Here is a 20,402-nt window from a genome sequence, read left to right as displayed (position 1 = left end):
CCAATAGAACAGATGTCAAAGGATGTGTTTCCGCAAAATATGTAAGCTACATAAGAAAGTACACAGTATAACACTGATAGGTCAAAAATAGAAGACCCGAAATCAAGCATCCGTTGAACTGTGCCTGCGGTCCCATTTTTTTTCTTCTTCTTTATCTTTGTGTGATATCCCTTGAACTACGGATCCCTCGAACTATAAAGGCCGGTCCCAACGAATTTGAGCTATCCATGTTATACTATAGACATTTATGTTTTGAGGGTTTATTTCGGCTTACATTTGCTGAACGATATGGACAGTGACAAAAATATAAACAGCTTCAAAATCTGTTTTCTTTATGCCAAGAGAGTGGGAAAAGGGTATGTCTTTGATCGTCCAGGACAGCCTATAGAGAGCGTTAAATATGAATAGAACTAAACACTAACAAAGATTAATCAAAACAAATCTTCTACTTGCATCTTCTTAGTGTTACAATATCAAGATATTTACTCACTCACCAAATTAATTGCTCATTGTTAATGAATGCCTGTCTTATCCGAATAAGACCATAAACTTGAAGCACCTAATAGGGCCCATGTACTTGACCTTTTGCCAAGTCCAACATCAAGTGGAAATTGAGCTTTTAAATGCCCAAAATGTGGCTAACGCTTCTTTTCCAGAATTGGCTTTATAGGCCACAAGTCATTTTTTTCTTTCTTTTATTTTGCTTTTAGAAACATTTTCCTCTGCAGATGCATTGGTCATTGTCTGAAATTGACAGTCAGACTATATTTATTATTATTGTTGTTGGACAAAAAAATCCATGCTAACAACAGGAAAGGTGTTTATTTCCATTTGCAGAAATTTTGTTGGAAACACAGAGGCATCTGAGTCTTATGCCTGCGACAATCATTACATCTGTTCTGAGACTCACCAGTTGAGATTGAGATACGTCAGTGTAAAGTTGTGCATGAGGTTCTCAGCAAAGCGACAAGCTCCAAAGTCTCGCATGTTGAATTTCTGCATGTGCAGTTCCTTCAGGCCTTTGTTAACCTGCAAGACAATACAACAATAAGCTCTACTTTTCTGTTGATCTTTAGTCTGTTTACTAACAGACCTGTCGTCTCAAAAGATAACCTTTGATTTTGTTTCAGAGCTTACATGGAATTGCTTAGATGTAAGTAACTCTTCAAAACCACAAATTGTATTTGAGCTATTAACTTTTCCAAGACAGTCTAGTTGATAAACATATAGAACTTAAAGACAAATCAACCTCATATGACCTGAACTCAAAAACACCCCAGTCTTTCTCAGTGGGACCATAGCATAGACCATCAAATTCTAGCATACTCACAGAACTTCAGATATAGACCAAGAGCTCTAAAGTTTCATAAGAAAAAGGAAAATGACTTATTTTTGACATGCCATTGGACACGTCATAGTGGCCACATCATGAAAACTGCTAAACAGGCCAAAACAGCACCAGTGAAGAGTCCATTCTTTTTAATTCCTTCCGTCTGACTTATCAGGTTCATTATAGGAATAAAGTAATCCAAAAGTCCCTCACGAATGTCCAGCGAGAAGAGCTCTTCACAAAAATTTCTCTTTAAGATAGTCAACCAACCATTCATTCACTTTTGTCTTACCTTTGATCATGCAAATGAAATGGTCACTTATTTCGTTTGCTTGTTTGTTTTCTTAATGTGGGCATCACTTTACATCATCATTGACATGATTTAGTTCATTTTGAAGGTAAGCATTGACCCTGCCTGTCAGGGTCAGCCTGGGCAAAGAGTGATATTACATCCACAAAGAAAGACCAGGATACTCAATGAAAATTATTCCCACGTGGGAATCAAACCCGCCTCTCTTCCATGCAGAGGCGAAACGCCCAACCACTACACCACAGACACTGATTTCATTTCTCCGCTCATTCTGGCTCACCTTGATCATGCGAGTGAAGTGATCAGTGGGTTCCTCTTGGACTGTCCACAACAGTGGCCGGTTCACGTTGAGTGCTTCCAAAGTGTTGTTTTCTCTCAAAACTGTAGCCAGAGCAATCAGACACTCAATCGTCTGAAAAGAGGAAACCAAACAGACTTTAAGATCGTGAACAAATTGACAAGACAATATCTGAAAAAATGGAAATAAAAAAAGTAGGATAAAGATGCTGTTGAGCACTTCAAATTCAAAAACTCAGAATTGTTCCATCAATATCATACTGGACAGCAGTGCGAATGACTCGTTTTTAAACCTTTGAACCCCTGTCACCGGTACATGGGTGGCACATAAAATTGCCTGCATGCCTAGCCACCGGTACAACAGTGAGAGAGACCTATCCTCAAACCGGCCTGCCTGGGACAAAACTTGCGTGCGAAACTTTGTTTACTACACAGGACATTACTGATTATTTTAAAGATCTTTCTGAATTCGAAGCTAGTAATGATGAGGACTACCACCATGCAGTGGGATATATATTATATGGAATGTAATTCTGACGATCACATGAATGTTAGAAAGGTATCATGCAGGAACTCAGGCAGAGAGGCATGGTAGCATCAGGAGGACAGGGCTCAAGGGGTAAACCCCAAGGAGGCTTTCTTAACTTCATTAAATTCTGAAGACCCACCTCTTAGTCATTCAGCACTACAGATGAAAATGTTCACACTGCGGGTTTGCATCTGCATGCATTTGTCAAGGATTCTTACAAAACCCACGTTGCCTCTTCAGAAAGCAAAAAGTTCAATAAAAGACATCAAATAGATTTGGGGCGCCATAATCATGCTAGCTAGGTCACTAGCTCTGCCTTTTTCTATAGTCAATCGAGTAAAATGAAAGCATTCAGGATATGTTTTAGGTACTTCCGTGGCGTTAAGGGGAGACGTACACTCTAGGAAAAATTTTCTAAATGAAAGTCTTTTATTCACTTTCATGTAATTGTACAAGAAGTTCATAGGTAAATAGGAAGTACTAAGGGTGAATTTGCTGATTTTTTTCTGAAAAATGGGTCTATATGACGGCCATCTTGGATTTTCAAACCAGTTTCTTAGTGCAGAAGAATTTCACAGTAAATATTGAATTATCAGCCTGAAATTTGGCACACAAGTACAAACCTATATGGACTGGGGATCCATGTAAGGATTTTGACATATCTTTAGAACTAAAAAAGGGAGCCCAAAGTCAATGAACCCCCAAGAGTCAGTTGACAAAATTTTGAGGTACATGATATTACAAAAAAAATTGAATAATTCCAAAAGTTACCAATATTTCCCAATTCCCTCAGATAGATCCCTAGAATAGATCTTAAAGCGACTGTACGCTAAATTTGAAGCTTCTAGCTTTCGTAGTTTTGAAAACTCCTTGCACCAAGGAGATCACATATGTCAAAAAGTAGATTTTGAGAAAAACATAAAAAAACAGGGATTTTTAAAAGAATTTTTAATGCAATTTGCACTTTTCAAACGCCGTTTTAGGTCATTTAGGGTGTTTTTTCAACAGATTTGTCATTGTGACCCTATAGAACAGATGTCAAAGGATGTGTTTCCGCAAAAAACAAAAGTTGGGTAGTTTGAAAAATTTTTATCTATATTGTCTGGGATCGCCGACCCGAGTCTTCCCTTAATATGATGGGAAATGCTGTCTGTGTTTTTCTTAACCCACCTCGTTCACTCAAAAATTACTAAGTACAGCAGGGGAGTGCACAAATTTTCACTCAGCGCTGAATAAGTTAAAACAACTTCAGTGCTGATCAGAGGGTTAAACAGATACCATAGGGGAGATCATGGTCTTAAACTTCACAGAGCATGCTCTTAGCTCCATTCAAAGGGCATTTTTTTATAATCATTACAATTATGCTCCAAATCAAACCTCAATCTATCCCTTTCTTCTTATTTAAAAAAATATATATCTTAAATTATGTGCAAAAAGAAAGTACCAGATCAGCATCCCCAATGTCGAGACTTTTCAGGGTTGTGTTGATCTGTAGCATTTGAGCAAAGGCCATGCCACCCGCATTGCCAATTTTGTTTCCATTCAACCTCAGGACTTTCAAAGTAGTGTTGTTCTGGGGAGTAAAAAAAAAATATACCAAGGGTTTTACGGCAAAATGGGTTGTGTCCACCATTTGAACGCTTTCCTCCCTTTCTTTCGTTTACAGGATCTTTATTTTTTAGCGGTGTTAAAATAAAATACTCTAACCTAAAGCTTGTAGTGACCAATGATTTTGTGCTACTTTGATTAATTTTTGTCCTTCAATAGAGTAATGTTATTAATTATGAATAAACCAATCAGCGTTTCTTACCTTTTCAATATTTACATACATTATCACAAAGCTAAGCAAATGTACACCATTGGATGACATAAAGAACTTGAGCTGGTTACACAAAGACCAGTACGAATATCTGTAAAGATTTAAGCAAAGGTCTGGTGCTTGATTCTCATGCAAAAGTACAGTCAAACCTGGCCAAGACAATCACTAGCACCAAAAACCACTTCCCGCTTCCTTCCTTGCATTATTTAAAAATATTATAATGAGTATTCTTTAGCAATTTAGAATATCACACACACACACACACACAAACACACATTCACACACACACACACACACACACACACACACACACACATACACACACACACTCACACACACATACACATACACATACATACATACACACAAACATGCTCGTGTGTACAAACACAAGCAAGCATACACCCACACAGGTAGAATTTAAAAAATATTCTAACAGTTTCAAAGCCAACAGAAGACAAACTCACAAACAAAGATTTAGCCAGTGCAGCAGCTCCCTCTGCCCCAAAGTCATTGCACATGACATTGAGTTCTTCGATGAATTTGTTTGTCTGTGAATGGAAACAAACATAGCACTGGAGGGGGGCTCAGTGGCTCAACAAGTTTAGTGTTTGCCTGTCAATCCAAAGATCAAAAGTTAAATCCTTGTCAGTGTCAAGGTCTTTTTCATGTTTTCTACATCCCAGGATCCATGGGTAGGCAGGATCAAACATGAAGTCTTCTCGGATAATGACTAAAATTTCAAAGATCTCATGTGAAAGTTTTGTACGTTAAAGATCCCTTGGTACAAATAAAAATCTGTCTATACATTTCTATTTCACTATACTGCATCTGTATTTCATTATACCTTTCTATACATATCTTCATGTGTCTTTTTCTACCTAAACTTCTCAATATGTATCTATGCTTATTCATATCAATACTTTTCTTAAAATTAACATACATGTACTTATCTGTATGTCACAATACTTACCTACGAATATCTATACCTATCTATTTTTGTGTTATCCTTTTCTACAGCAATCTTACCTATTGCTCTCTAGATTTATACATAACTAGTCTATATTTACATACTTATCATTACACTTCACTATCTCAGATTTCAAAGTTCTATCAGCTGAGTACCTAGCTTTGAGAAATTTAATGGGAAAGATTTTAAGTTTCACATCATATCAAGCTTTTTCAAATGCAATTCTCTGAATATTTTGTTTATGACTCCAAATAATCTTACAATTTTGATAGAGTAGATAGAACATTTAGTTTCTCTCCTCATGGTCTTAGTAAATCAAAACAGCCAAAAATTTCAGATAGAACTTTGGTACCATATCCTAGGGTAGCGACTTATCTCTACTTATGACAATACTTTAAACATTTGTACTTCTCTCAATACTTACACTGAGAAGTTTGCCTAGAGCGTTACAGCCCTGGTCGGTGATGTTGTTGTAGCGGAGGTCGATGCTGCGCACGAACTGGTTGTACTCCAGCGTCTTGTACAAAATGGCGCACTCCACATCGGTGATCCTGGCCGTGGTCAACTGAGGGTGGTCGCCGGCCAGGTACAGGTGCATGGACTCTTGGAACTCTCTGAAGAGGTGAGGTAGAAAGTTGACACACAAGTAAAGAAAGGGAGGACTTTTATTATATCTTTTTGAAAACCTAAAGCGGTCTTGACCCCTTGGTACTTTTCTTCCCCCCCTCCCTCCACCCACCACCCCCCTCCTCCCAAATCTGTCTGTCTCTTTCAGAGATTCTCTCTCTCATACTTCTCCATCAATAATTTTGTCTCCACCTCCACCACCCCCCCCCCCTCTCTCTCTCTTTTTCTCTATTTCTGTCTTTCTTTTTCTGTCTGTTTCTCTCTCTCTCTCTCTTTCTCTCTGTCTGTCTCTGTCTCTGTCTCTCTCTCTCTCTTTCTCTCTCTCTCTCTCTATCTCTCTCTCTCCTCTCTCTCTCTCTCTCTCTCTCTCTCTCTCTCTCTCTCTCTCTCTCTCTCTCTCTCTCTCTCTCTCTCTCTCTCTCTCTCCCACTTTCCCTCGTTCACTCCTTTAAGTTCAAACTAGGTAATTTTTTTCAAGATACCAGGCTATCTTTAGTCTATAAAAAACATGGTCCAGAAATATATATTATTATATATATAACGAAATGAAATAAAAGGCTGATGCTACTGTAAGAGCTTCTTTTTTTCCACGTAGGCCTTCAAAAGTTCAGAAGTGAATCGAGGTTAATCAAAACAATGTTTCTTTCTTTGTTACTCAGCAAGAGATATAACTTGAAACATTATTTTTTAAATTCCTCATGAAAATGAATTTTACCCCCCAAAAAATCAACACGATTACTTGTCTTTCAGAGTAGTTGCAATTCAAAACTACCTGTGTCGGGCTGGTTTTACTCTTAACTGCTTCCAGTACTACTATCAAGCCAATATATGACTATCAGCAGAGCCAGACAAGTTGAAACTTTGAGATAAATCATATGTGTTGTATATATATATACTGCACACATGGTATAAGTGTGTATAAAAAGAAAAAAACAATCCTCTGTACATTTCCACTCAATAAGTTTTTATATTTCACACATAATAAAACGGGATGTCAAATGACAACATACATGTTAAAAAGAGTTTATAATGAGTAAACAGTATGATTTAACACAAGACCAAGACATAAGTATAACCTGCGTGCATTTTTGGTTAGGAAAAACCCTACACACTGATAGATAGAAAACAGAAGAGAACACTTCAAAAAGAGAATAAAACTACAGGTACCAAACGTTGAGCTGCACTTTAAAGTAGCTCAGCAAAAAAATGGGCACTTTTCACCAAATTAAGTTAACAATTTCACTGAAAAGAAGTAGGAGTCAGTCATACAAATAGCTTCGGTACCTTCAACCACATGCTGAGAAACCTGACAATCACTATCTGATTAGTTCTCAAGATGCTGAATCCTCCCATCTTTTCTTCTTTTACCTTCAACTGAATTATAACACCAGTTACCTAAATGCCTATTGAATTAAAGTAAGTTACATTTTATTGGGATGCAAGGAATTTGAAAAACCAACAACCCCAAATTACACAGAGACCAGAAAGGAAAGAAGTAGACTTTGTGTGTGTTGTAAGTACTGCACATAATCAATAATTACCACAACTTTACTGGAGAGAAACAAATAACTATTTCTGCACATGCCCTTGCTGTGGCATTCATTGTTAAAAAAGGTCAGGTTAATCTGAAGTTGAGAGGATTTCCAGTTAAGATGTTCAACTAATAACAAATCAAAGACAATTACTTGCACAGGTTAACCATAGGTTGTCAACATAAAAATGAACATGCAATATATGTATCAAAAATTTAAACAAACCAAAATTAAAAATAAAGAAATTGAATTGATTTTACTTTCAAGTCATACCATTAAAACAGATTAATTCTATTGACAATGACGTTTTTCTGCTTTCACTTTCAGTTACATTATAAAAAGAAAATTATTCTAACTCCAATTTGTGAAGGGGCCCAAGCCAATCCATAGGCTAACTAAAGGAAATGTAAATTTGATTGAAAACAGTCAAGATGTTAAATGAAAGGGTCTGTTGTTGGTTACGAGAGGAATCACAGCCAACAATAGTAGTCAGATGAAACTGAGGAAACAAATGCTAACGATTCACACAGCAATTTTGTAAACAGTTGGGTTTTTTCCTAACAACAAAACACTGCATAACAACATCTGTTATGATAGTGAATAAATTCAAGCTGCATTTCATTTAACATTCATGTCAACAAATAAAAATGTTGGGAAGGGGCGGCTCTGTGTGTGTGTGTGAGTGTGTGTGTGTGTGTGTGTGTGTGTGTTTGTGAGGGGGGGGGGGCAAGAGCACGGCTACAGTATTAAAAAATATGGCCACTGCATACTTTCATTATGGAGAGTTGACTCTGAACGATCACAGGAAATAAGAACCAGAACAACAAAGATACAATTTTAAAAACCCAGCAAATGAACCAAAGAAAAAAAAGAAAGAAACTGAAAACTGAATAATGAAAGGGAAACAAAAACAAAAACAAAGTCAAAGTGATTGTTTGACTTCAACTTTAACAGTATCTCTGGCTCTACCTGTCTCTATAAATTAAGAACATGTGTGTTCAAAGCAATCTCATTATCAAATCAATAACTTCACTCATGAGGCTGGGGTCAATGACTGATCTGATTTTTAAATAAAGGGAGATTATTCAGCTTCAGTGAGGGGTTGTTCATAATTCATAAGAAAGTGTTAAAACTAAATTTGCCTACTACTCTGCCTGATGATTCCTAAGCCAATAGATCTTAGGCAGAGATTGCTAGACTTTTGCGCAACATGCAAAAACACTAAACTTTTAAATATACTTTTTTTTAAATCAAACAAAGAAAAACCCCAAAAACCAAAAGCTCAGACAAAGAAGAGATGAACTGCAAAAAGGAAAAAAATAAAAGCATTGTGAATAAAAAAAGAAGGTAAAGTATGAAAAAAAACAAAAAACAGAATCATCAAGGTGACAACCAGTTTTACCATCAACATCTTACAATAATTGTCCAACAAAAAGTTGACAGATAGTATTCACAGAAAACCAAATCCAAACAATGAAAATATATATACACCAAAAAAAGGAAACAGGAAAAAAATGTGAATATTGGAAATAGAAAATAAAGCAGGCCTTGCAAAACATGAACATAAAATCATCAACGTGATTGCAGTTTAACTGTAAATACCATGACTATCAGTAATAAGGGAGGGTCGGTAGGTGTGCCTGTGGGGATGGCAGGGGGCTGGGGGGGGGGATCGAGGTGCATATTGATTTGTTGATGTTTATCATCCTTTTCTCCCTATCATACAAAGGCTGAAATTGAACACAAAAGTTGATATGTCAAGTACAAAGGATCCTTGTATACACAATCTGGCCCCCAAGCTATGTAAAACAGGAGTTTTCAGTTCATCAAAAGTGCGCACTGTACATTACAGATCAGTGATAAATGAGAGGTGCAAAAACAAACAGGAATGCAGTCCACACTACTCACTCGTTGCTCTGTTGACGACTGTGTAAAAACGTGATATCAAAGTGCAGAGATGAAATCACTTCATAACAAACAACATCAGTGCAATTGCTATCATAACAACAATACCAGAGTGTATGTGCTTTAGACATGATCTATAAATCGATAATGCTGAATTTCAAAAAAAGAAATCTAAAACATAGTACCAGTTAACATTTTTTTTTTTATGCTGCTAAAAGCCACTAGAAATAACGCCAGACATACAAAAGGTTCATAATGGTTGCTTTTAACACTAACTTGAGTGGAAGGCTAAAGCGTTACAGCAGCAAACAAGCGAGCAAATTGCTTCTTGAATATTTAGAAGGACATAATATAGGACTCTAGTCAGTTGGATTCAGATGAAGTCAAAGTTGACATTGAGAGACCCACCACTTCACAACCAGGCCCATGCACTAGTCTGTCAACCACAAAAAATTCGCACTCTCATATAATTCTTCTCACTGTTCTTTGATTTGCCAGCATAGAATATTAAATTCTGGTCATTTTGATATGCCTATTTAATGTTCCTACTGCAAATGCTGAGTTAAAACAAAAATTGTAAGGGGCGCTACCGTAGAGTAAAAAAAATACTTTAAAGTGCTTGTTGACAGGCTGAGTAAAACCGTGGACTAGGGCCCATATATGCTAGATTTAACAAAACATTCAGGCACATATATCTCAGCAATAAAATCCCAATTGTATGGTTCATATAATTATGTGATCTCATTTTCAAAGGAAAGAATTATATTGAACCTCTGTCTTCCTTAGTATGACACTGTAACACTACATAGCCAGTGAGTTCAGTGTCTGGAAGAGAAAACACTCTGTGAAAATCATTATAAAGTCAAAATCCCTGTGGATATCATTTCAAAATACGCTGGTCACTTACAGTACATTGTTCTCTTTTTCTCGTTCAAACATGTTGGCCATGTACTGTGGTTTTTCAAGAGAAAGCTCCACACAAGCAGCCTCGAAGGACAGTACAGTAGATATAATATCAGACATCTTGGCAGGTTTCTGGAAGGTCAGAATTATAAGAATTAAAGTCACAGTAAAACTTAATGCAACTTTACTAATAAGAGCTTCTGTCTTTGCACTTATTCCTGTGTTTTACTCAGAATTATGACACAAGAAAAAAAAAGGGGAGGGGGGGGGGAAGATGACATTGAGAAAGTATAGGCCTACACACTTTATTCACAAAGTCTTCTTTCAAGATTTAAACACTTTAGGTTTCATCCTCAAACACCATTTCATTGTGATCAGTCCGCTAAACAGAACTTAAGCCAGCAAGAAAGTGAGGTATATAGATCTAGTGTCAAATGGTATGACAGTTATTATTATAATTATTGTAATATTAATAAGACAAGATTATTCTACTTTAACTGCATATAAAACAAATAGAGCCCCTCATAATAATCGTACTTTGTTAAGTCGATTTCCAGGACAGAAAAATAGCATAGAGAGGCCTATGCCCACGTTTTCTACACACCCAACAATGAAGTTCATATTAGATGTAGTACATTAATTACAGATAAAAAAACACTAAACACAAGTAAAAAAAATAAGAAGATCAGGTTCAGAATGCTAAAATTTTAAATAAACAAAACTGTTTCGCGTATAGAGACAGCAACTCTCTTTGAAATACAAAACTAGATCTAATTGATTATATATTTGCAGCAGTCGGTGATCTTGTAGTTCCGTTCGTTAAAGTCCACCACCCATTCGTTTAAATCAAGAGAAGAAATCCGGAAGTCTTGATGACCAAATAGGCAACACAAAGAATAGGGATACAACATAACTGCAAAACATCAAATTATGGTAAAATTCATACCCCCCTGAACACCCCTGAACCCCCCCCCCCCCTTCCCCTTCCATATATATAAGATCAGGTCAGGGGGGCAAGCTGGGGGCTTAACCCTGGAAGCGCGCAGGCCCTATATAAAGGGCGTGAGCCGGGCTACCCGGGAAGCGCGCACGTCCTATATATAGGGCTGACCTACTTCGACCGGGAAGCGCGCAGGCCCTATATAAAGGGCATAGACGCTGACCCTTTTCAATGGAAAATTCCAGTGTTCCTTATATGGAAAATGACGTAGTCAATTACAGGCCAAAGTTATAAATAGTGACCAATGACTTTGCAAGTTATCTTGACCTCGTAGAGCGTCTCTTGGCCGAGATATCGATCGATAAAGTGACGCGGTCCCGCTGAGAGACTACACGCTATGTGTTATCACTTGTTTCGCCTTGCTGATGTACTAATTGTTGAGTCTATCCCGTTCTCTGCATTGTTTGTATTTGTTTGATGGCTGATCATAAAGAAAATATATGCTTTTATATGCTTTTTATCATCTGTTGAGCCGTAAATGGTCATTTTTCAGTAGCAGGTATACATTTCGGGTATCTCAGCTGTTTCCCCCCCCCGCCAAACCCCCATGTTTACAACTGATCGGCCGTGGCGGCGGGGCATTTTTGGCAGGTTACTTCCGGTGAAACGCTGAGTGCTTCTAGGGTTAAGGCCCAATTAACTGGCGAATAATAATTGGGTGTGGGAACTGCCGAAAAAGGGCTTTTCTTTGCTTGAATTTTGATTTGCTCCTCAACAATTACCTGGCAATTGAGGGTCTCTAGCTTTCAGCTTTGGGCTTTAACGAACGGAACTACAAAATCGCCCAGCAGTCGTTCAATTCGACAATTTTTAAAGTAGTGTTAATATCTTTTTTAACACATTACACCCTAACTCGCCCGGGATCGCCCGGGAATTCCCTTACGCGCTCCACCCTGACTCGCCCGGAACCGCCCGCGCCGACCCAGCGTCTTTAGAAACGAAAGTCTCGCCTTGACGAGACTCTGGGGCCGGGATTTGATTTGCATAGTATAGCAAAAAGTTTCTTCTTTCGTTTGATACCGAAACGAAATTTTTCCGGCTAGTAGTTTTAGTATTAGAGCTGATCGAAGTGCGATCGCGTTACCGACACTTCGAAAGTGCCTCAACTTGTTGAAAAGCGACACAATTGAGTTCGAAAACGGAAATAACGATGGATTTGAGCAAAAACGAGCATGTGACAAATCAGATGGCTCAGATTTTGATGAAAACGTTGTAGGAAGAGTTTGGGGCGATTCCGATTGATCAGACGGAGAAATTATAGAATTTAGATCTAGGGCCCGACCGCGAGGCTGAGAGTGAGAGTGACGGGTCGGACACCCCAATTGAACTAAAGTGAGAACATTTCCAACAGTATGCGCATACATAAAGTTATATTTTTCTGAAACTACATTCAGTTTTCTTTTTAACTTTTATTTTTTCAGGATTTTTGGAATTTGTTTAGTATTTTTAAAATGTGTTTTTTAAAGGCTTGTATTCAAGGGAGGTGGGTTCTTTCCCCTTGCTTAGGATCTAACAATGGACTTCCCGTCCAGGCCCTTAGGGTGTACTGTAATGTGTTAACAAGTTAAGGGACTTGCACTTACAGTGCTGGTGTATTTCGGACGAGTGAAGGATCGCTGGGCGTAGGGCCTACCAATTAGCCTAGGTCTTAAGTTTTAATCGTCTTTTATTTAGACTTTTGGGGCTAAACTTTAGGCCTATCTAGATATCTAGATCTAGATCTAGATCTAGATCTAGATCTAGATATCTAGATCAAGATCTATATTATGTCTATTCTATGTACAGAGATCTTGACACTATTTTACACCGTTGAAGTAATGCATTAAATCAAACATTATAAGATTTCAAAGGAAGATCTGTTTCTTCAAATATACTAAAGTAAATCATACCTGTTAAGTTTTATCAAAATACTAAAGATAGGCTAAGCCCCTTGATAGGAGGCTGCAGTTTGAACACCGGAAGAAGCGAATGCAGTCGTTGCTACAACAATGTTCCATTTGGTGTGATTCTGGAACAGGATAATCTTTATTCTTGAACAGTGTAGATAATCAAAATGGCAACTTCCTTTAATATGTCAGACTTTTCATATTTTGAATGTAAGTGCTTCAGTTATGACCTAGCCCATTCCATAGTAGTTAAAAAAATGTTGCATTAGATTTTTATAAATTGGCAAATGGGTTTTTAAAAATATTGAAATCCCAGTACAAAATCGTCAGGAACAGAATGAACCCATTCCAGAACCGTTCGTCTTTTTAAGACAGATTAAGACTTTCATTATAAAGAGCTTTGTAAGGGGAGAGAAGCGTACCAACTTCGCTAATTTTATGACTCGCTATTTTTTTTTATCGGCTTAAGTAATTATGATTAAGCAGTTTCGTGAACGGTCTCGTGTATGGTAGAAACACAATTTCGAGAAGATCAATATTGATCGGTTCATATTCATATAATGAAATAGTAGAGTAATGCTAAAGAAATGAGTTTGGATCCGACTTGTAGAAGATATTCTGTTGAATGACTAATAGTTGTCAAATATAGTATCCCCCCCCACACAGCCCAAGTTAACGCTGAAGCCTGAAGGATCGAAACAACCTGTCTTTTTTTTTCTTTTTTTGGTGAGTGTTTTACGGCGCTTGCAACTGCATTAGGTCATATGAGCGCGTGGGACACACTAAACATTTTCAATTGGAAGAAGATTTTGAATTTTGCCCGGGTTGCTGCTGAAGCCTACGTTCATCGATTTTGGACCACCAAGAGATCTTTAACGTGCGCAACTTGAACACGGGACTTCCGAAATTGTTCACCCTTATCCAAGAAGGCTATGAGTAGATCTTTCCTACCACAAGGTCAGGGGTGTGACGGAGCCAGGGAGTAGCAGTAGAAAGGCTGCAGAATGAGTCAGGAGCCCACGAGGAGGAGACAAAGGGGGTTGGGGGGGGGGGGGGCAGAAAGTGAAGGAGAAAGCAGACGACAGAACATTGCAAGAGAGCATGAAAGGAGGTGAAAGGAAACAATTGTAGAGAAGAAAATTTTCCGTGGCTCTTCAGGCTCGAACCCGGGATCTATTGAATGAGAGGTGAACACCTTAACTTCTTGGCCACGAGACACCCCCACAGCCTGTCTCAATATCCACGACCTAATTGAATGTGTCAAAGAGGGCATAAAACATTTACAATTTTGACAAAAACCCAGCAGAGAGAGGTGTGAAGTATTAAAGAGTGCGTTGGTGGAAAGCCTGTAAAACTGCCGTAGCAACCCAAGTTAATTTAGTTTTAGTATGCGTTTTACGGCACTTGCAACCATTCGTAAATTTAAGTGCTGAGATATTAATGCAGCTTTAGTTTTAGTAAGCGTTTTATGACACTTGCATCAGTTCAGCAATTTAGGTGCCAAAGATTACAGGTGTTACAACAAAGTAAATATACAAAGAAAAAAGAAGGTGGAGAAATATAGTTTGATAGGGCAGAAGCAGCAACCCACATCAGAGCACCCGCCAACCGCCCACTTTATGTCAATGATATGTCCCCCCCTTCTGCTATGCACACAACAAGCCGTGAAGGACTGAAGTATCTGCCTACCTGCCTCCCCAGATTTCGGGAACACTCTCTACAGTGACAAAACACAGCTAGTAAAAACCTGTAAATCATCAATTGCTCAGTCACAATCAACAGGCTAAAGGGCTCAAACTCAGATAGCCGCTGGATTGGAGAAGTAATGGTAAAGTAAAGCAAGTTATTGAAGAGAAAGTCTTTGGAAATATGAATCAGGGCCATCTGAAACGTAGTGCAACAACATGACACTAACTAAGCAACCTGAAAACAAAAAGATAGGTAGAGAGAGAGAGACAGACAGACAGACAGACAGACAGACAGACAGACAGACAGAGAGACAGACAGAAAATAAGAATGGGGAAATGGTATGGGTTTAATGCTCCTATCAACACTAAAGTTATTTAACAGGCGGGGCCTCCTAGTAAAACGTCCGTCTCCGAAATGACAGAGCCAAATGGGACACTTGTGTAAAGTGCCTTTCCCAAGGACACAATGTCGGACCGAGCTGAGGCTCGAACTCCCAAACCCGCAATCTCACAATTACGAGTCCGGTAGTCTAACCACTGTGACTAGGCTACTGACTCCACTAGACAGAGAGAGACAGACAGACAAAGAGAAGAAAAGAAAAAAGAGAGGGGTGGGATAAATGAATAAAAAAAATTTTTAACTCAGGGTTAGCAGAATATCAAGTTATTATTTATTATTATCATCTTCAATACAATTTTCCCTCCATAACAAAACAAAAATAAAACAACAATCCATGCCACATCAGAAACACCCCCACAAGAAATGTTATAACATTATCAAATTCATTATGTCACAAGACCCACATAAGACATCATAATCATGCATCTCCAGCCTACACACTACACAACATTGGCCAAGTATTGGACATGGAATGAGTGTGAGCACAAGGACATTTATTCATGGTCAACAAGTTTGAACTAGCCCATTGACTTCACTTAACATCGAAATACCATTCCACTTTACCACACTCACTACTTTCAATGGGAATTTCACACTAAATGATGTCACAGCATAGAATGCTCAACTTCCATCTTCTTTCAGAAACAGCACTGTGTGCACATCCCATAAGTTCTAAGTTCAAATTTCTGGGATAACAGAAAAAAATAATTTAAATTGAATATACATCAATGTTTTTTTCCCTTTTCATATTGGACCCTCAGAAGTCAAGACAATGTAGCATGTCCAGACTAACACACAACTCATCATCATGTCAATGTTCAGATTCAATCAAAATTTAAAATCCTTCCAAAACATAAAACAAATTTTGCAACACCAAATCAATGTTGCACATCACAACCCAAATACTTTTATTAAATTCCAAATTCCAGCAAAGGGGTTTGTGACTTAAAATGACTACATAGGCAAATTATTTATATCATATGCACAGTGGAGTTTGCTACTGATCTCCTAAATACCTTAGGAAACAATTGCAGTTATCTTTCATTTATGTTTTTTTTTACTTTTTACAATTTAAAAATTTAAAACTAGAAATGAGGTCCCAGTTTGATTTTTTTAAGTTAACTCAAAAAAGCTTGTCATTGCCGAGAACCTCACGCCATGGTAAAAATACAAACAAGTGACAGCTTCTTCAGAACTGAACCAAGTTTAAATTCAAACCCTTTGACTTCACTGTCTTCAAGCACACCATTCCAACAGAAAAAAGTTGAGAGATAATCAGAGAATTCACATCCCCGTCAAAGTGAGACATAATGCTACCTTAGAATTACAAGCTTTTATCTGACATTTTTGACCATTTTGAGTTACTATGACCCTGAGGTCAGAGACCAAATGTTCTATCTGATGTATAAAAAATCATAAGATTATTTGGTGTTGTTATCAAAATATTCAGAGCTGCATTCGAAAAAGCTTGATATACTGTGAGACTCAACATGTTTACCATCACATCTCTCAAAACTAGGTACTATGCATATAGAAAACTTTGTAATTCTAGCATAGTGAAGCGACTGAAAATGAAGTTCTGAAATACTTGTGGGCCAAAATAAAGTTGGAGTCTCGCTGCTGACAGTAAACTATGCACATTGTGAGAAATGAGCATACTTCTCACAAATGTTAAATGAATGTTTTTTTGACAATTTTAGACAATGTAGGAAGCAAGCTGCTTTACATTTAACATATCAGTTCAGCATCCCAGCACACAAGACAAGAGACTCTCAGTAAATGTCAACTCATTTCTTCTACAGGCAAAGACAAAGAGCCTACCTAATACACTAATAACAATATATACTTTTAACAATAATAACAATAATAGTAATAATAATGGTAATAATAATAACAATAAAAATAATAATAATGATGATGATGATAGTCCATACATCGAATTATTAATGTCAAAGGATGACCAAAGCATCTGCAGAGGAGAACATTAAGTGAACTGCTATGGCCAATGAGAAAGATATCTATCAAACTACACATAGGAAAGGTAAAGGGTCAGAATTTACACTTTCTGTGGAAAAAGAAGAAAGGTACTTGCTTGTCCGGAACTAAGGGCTCAGGCCCTCACTTGCAGGACGTCAGTAATTTCACAGCACATAAAAGCCAAAATTCTGCCAGTAGACATAGAGCAAAAGTAGCAGGCCTCTCATTCAAAAGTAAAGTCTGAAGCATTAATTGGCTACACAAACTCCAACAAACTCTCTAACACAATCAAAAACTTTGTGAAAATGCAAAACATGAAATTAATAAAACAAGTGAAAACAGAAACATTAAAATTCAACTCACAGCCATGCAAGTCTCCAGTTTAGAGGCAAAGGACAGTACTTTTAGAAAAAAATGTACACTGCCATTCACACAATTTAAATGATTTATAAGGAAAGCTTCATTTAATATACCCTGCAAGCAAGAACCAACTTAGGCAGAGTCGGATGCAGCATCCCAGCAGACAGAGAGAAATGCTCCATTTAATAACTCCCTGCAACAGTGCAGAACTTAACCAGGACACCATCGTTGGTCATAGTTATGTAGGTGCTACATATGCTACAGGTGTAACTAGACAGTAGCGCATAAAAAGAAGAGAGGAAAGGATGATAGACGTTTGATAAGAAAGAAGGAACAAACCACACCAAAGAGCCCACCAAACACACACTAAAAACTTCAATTTTTCTTATGACTGAAAACTCAAGTTATTGAGACATCATCTTTTAATCTCAGGTCTTGGCCACATCAACTTAAAAGAAAGCAACACACTAGAGAAAAAAAGAGTTAAGAAAACCTGAACTCACAAAGAAAAGATGAAGTAAAATAAGAGTTAAGATGAGTTGTGACCACGTTGTACAAAGGTGAATCAGTAAAATAACGGCCGCATTTCCCCAGAAACTCATCAGTATGGTATCAGTCAAGCATGGGCAAATCATGGCCCACTAACAATTTCAGTCCAGCCCACGGGTCAACCCACGAATTAATGAACAATGACTGTGGCCCCGGTTGACTTATGCAAACAAAACTCCCTCTTGAAAATAAAAATTAACAGCCAGTTGGGAGCAACTGGTCCAATATCTTATCATCTCATGAAATGCCCTTGAATGCCATAAATTGCTATAGTGTCAGTTTCTCATGAAATACCCTTGAGCACCATCAATAAATAGTGTCAGTGTGTCAGTTTTAGTCTCACTTTTCAGAGTTTGGGGACTTCAATCGACTTCACCCACTTTTCTACAGCTCTGGCCCGAAATGAAATATTTGGAACAACGACCAGCAACTTGGACATGGTATGCTTACACATGCCTGATGTCTAGAGGTTTTACACCTATTTCAGGACCGTAAATCTATTTAAGTGGACAGACCTCCATCCTCAACACCCACCTAACAAAGAAGAAAAAATTAACAAAAGAAGCAGGAATCGACATCATGTCATGTGTGTGCGATGGCAAAGAGCCTTGCCCCCAACTACAGATACCAGTGAACTTCTTAGTGAGGGACAAAAGTTACAGGGCTAGCACTGACAAAGAAATGGTCATCTTTTCACTTAAGAAACTAAAGACATTCATTGTAGTAGCACCAATAAACTGACAAGGACCAAGTACTCACACACACACACTCACATACACACACATACTTATAACAACACACACACAAAACCCATTTATACACTCACTAGTATAAATAAAAACTCAAAAACATTTCTGAGCTGCCTTACCTTTCTCATTGAATTCACTTTGCCTACAGCTACCTGAGCAAAAATAACATTGCTCTTTCAACAAAACACTATTATATAATAGATAAATAGGTAGATAGATGGACTAGATAGGTAGGTTAGATAGAGTAGATAGACAGACAAATTTGATAGACGGACAGAACATGTGTGTGTGTGAGCATGTGTGAGTCTGTGTGCGTGAGGGTTTATGTGCATGTGCCTGTGTGTGTGTGAGTGGATGGACAGGTGCGTGTGAGCATGTTTGTAGGTGTGTGCGTCTGTGTGAATGCTTGCATCTATGCATCATCTATCACAGCATTAGTCATTGAAAAAATCAAATCCTCTTTAGTACCACATATTCTCACTTATAATTATTAGTAGACAAAAGAACAGCAACTGATCTGATTAAGAAAGAGTAAATGTATCTGCTACAAAAACAAAAGCTATTACATAAAGCAGCATATTTCTTAGGTAAGAGAGTACACAGCACACAACTTAAATAGAAGAGAATGAAAAGCATATGACACAACATACAAAAGGTAATACAGAACTTAAATTGCAAAAAATACAGACATATAAAAAAGGAAATACAGAACATAAAAAAATACCAAAACAGAACTTCATATTTAACAGAAAAAAGAGAATACCAGAACATACAACGGGGAGGAGGCAAGAGAATATCTTTTTTTAAAGAAAAAGGCAAAGAAACTCCACAAGAGTCCCTCTGAGTCTACTACAACTATGGGATGCATATACTTCAATCAAAGGGCAACAATGATGGCAAACGTTTTACATCACCACCAGTGCAATTAAGATCATTTAAGAGGTGGGCTGCTCTGGCCCTGAGGGAAATGAGATACAGCGTCCTAACAAGCAGACAGAGATACATGATTAACTAACCTCCCCAGCACATACAATGAGAAACACAGCTAGAAAATGCATACCTCCAAACCAGACCAGTTATCTTTATCTAGAGCTGGGAAAAAGCAGGACAGACCCATAAAAACTGCAGATGGAGAGAAAAGAAACAAAGACTTACCAGCAGTGTCTTACAACCATGAGCTTGTACATGTAAAAGAAACATATAGCATCGGGCACCTGAGATTGTCAGATGTTTGGAACTGACCTGATATATGCGGCATTTGGTTACATAATCATCATAGAATTATTAGTATCATATTGTACCAGCAGTACTTTGTGCTATAAATGCCAGTTAATAAAAGTACTTGTTTAACAGTGCTATTTACACAATTTGGTCACATGAGAGCCACTGCTTTAAATGCAGTGTCTGATGGAGAATAAAATATTTCTTTGGAAATAAAACTCTTGTCATGGAAGAAAAAATTTCTTGACATGGGATGGTTAGGGCCCCTTTAGACATAACAATCTTTTATACCCAATACCCGTCAGTCCTCCATCCGCCTCAGACCAGTCAGGTAGACTTTGGGGGGGGGG

The 20,402-nt window shown here is 37.8% G+C and overlaps 1 protein-coding gene across 2 annotated transcripts in view; it reads right to left on the bottom strand.

The window, feature by feature from the left end:
- LOC101861285 (leucine-rich repeat-containing protein 34) overlaps positions 1-13,852 on the bottom strand; it is a 20,469-nt gene extending 6,617 nt beyond the window's left edge. Inside the window, exons 1-8 of one of the 2 annotated variants that reach the window (XM_005099215.3) lie at positions 13,112-13,852; positions 10,227-10,354; positions 9,323-9,340; positions 5,680-5,869; positions 4,753-4,836; positions 3,911-4,039; positions 1,921-2,052; positions 911-1,029 (exon numbers count right to left, since the gene is read on the bottom strand). In XM_005099215.3, the coding sequence (XP_005099272.1) occupies positions 911-1,029; positions 1,921-2,052; positions 3,911-4,039; positions 4,753-4,836; positions 5,680-5,869; positions 9,323-9,340; positions 10,227-10,342 (788 nt within the window). In that variant the 5' untranslated portion in view covers positions 10,343-10,354; positions 13,112-13,852. The remainder of the gene's footprint in view (positions 1-910; positions 1,030-1,920; positions 2,053-3,910; positions 4,040-4,752; positions 4,837-5,679; positions 5,870-9,322; positions 9,341-10,226; positions 10,355-13,111) is intronic. The other variant, XM_005099216.3, reaches the window with a different exon arrangement.
- Positions 13,853-20,402: the final 6,550 nt, after the last annotated feature.

The sequence above is a fragment of the Aplysia californica genome, unplaced genomic scaffold (genome assembly GCF_000002075.1).
Source record: "Aplysia californica isolate F4 #8 unplaced genomic scaffold, AplCal3.0 scaffold00206, whole genome shotgun sequence".
NCBI classification, from domain to species: domain Eukaryota; kingdom Metazoa; phylum Mollusca; class Gastropoda; order Aplysiida; family Aplysiidae; genus Aplysia; species Aplysia californica.
This window is presented reverse-complemented; position numbering and strand designations above follow the sequence as displayed.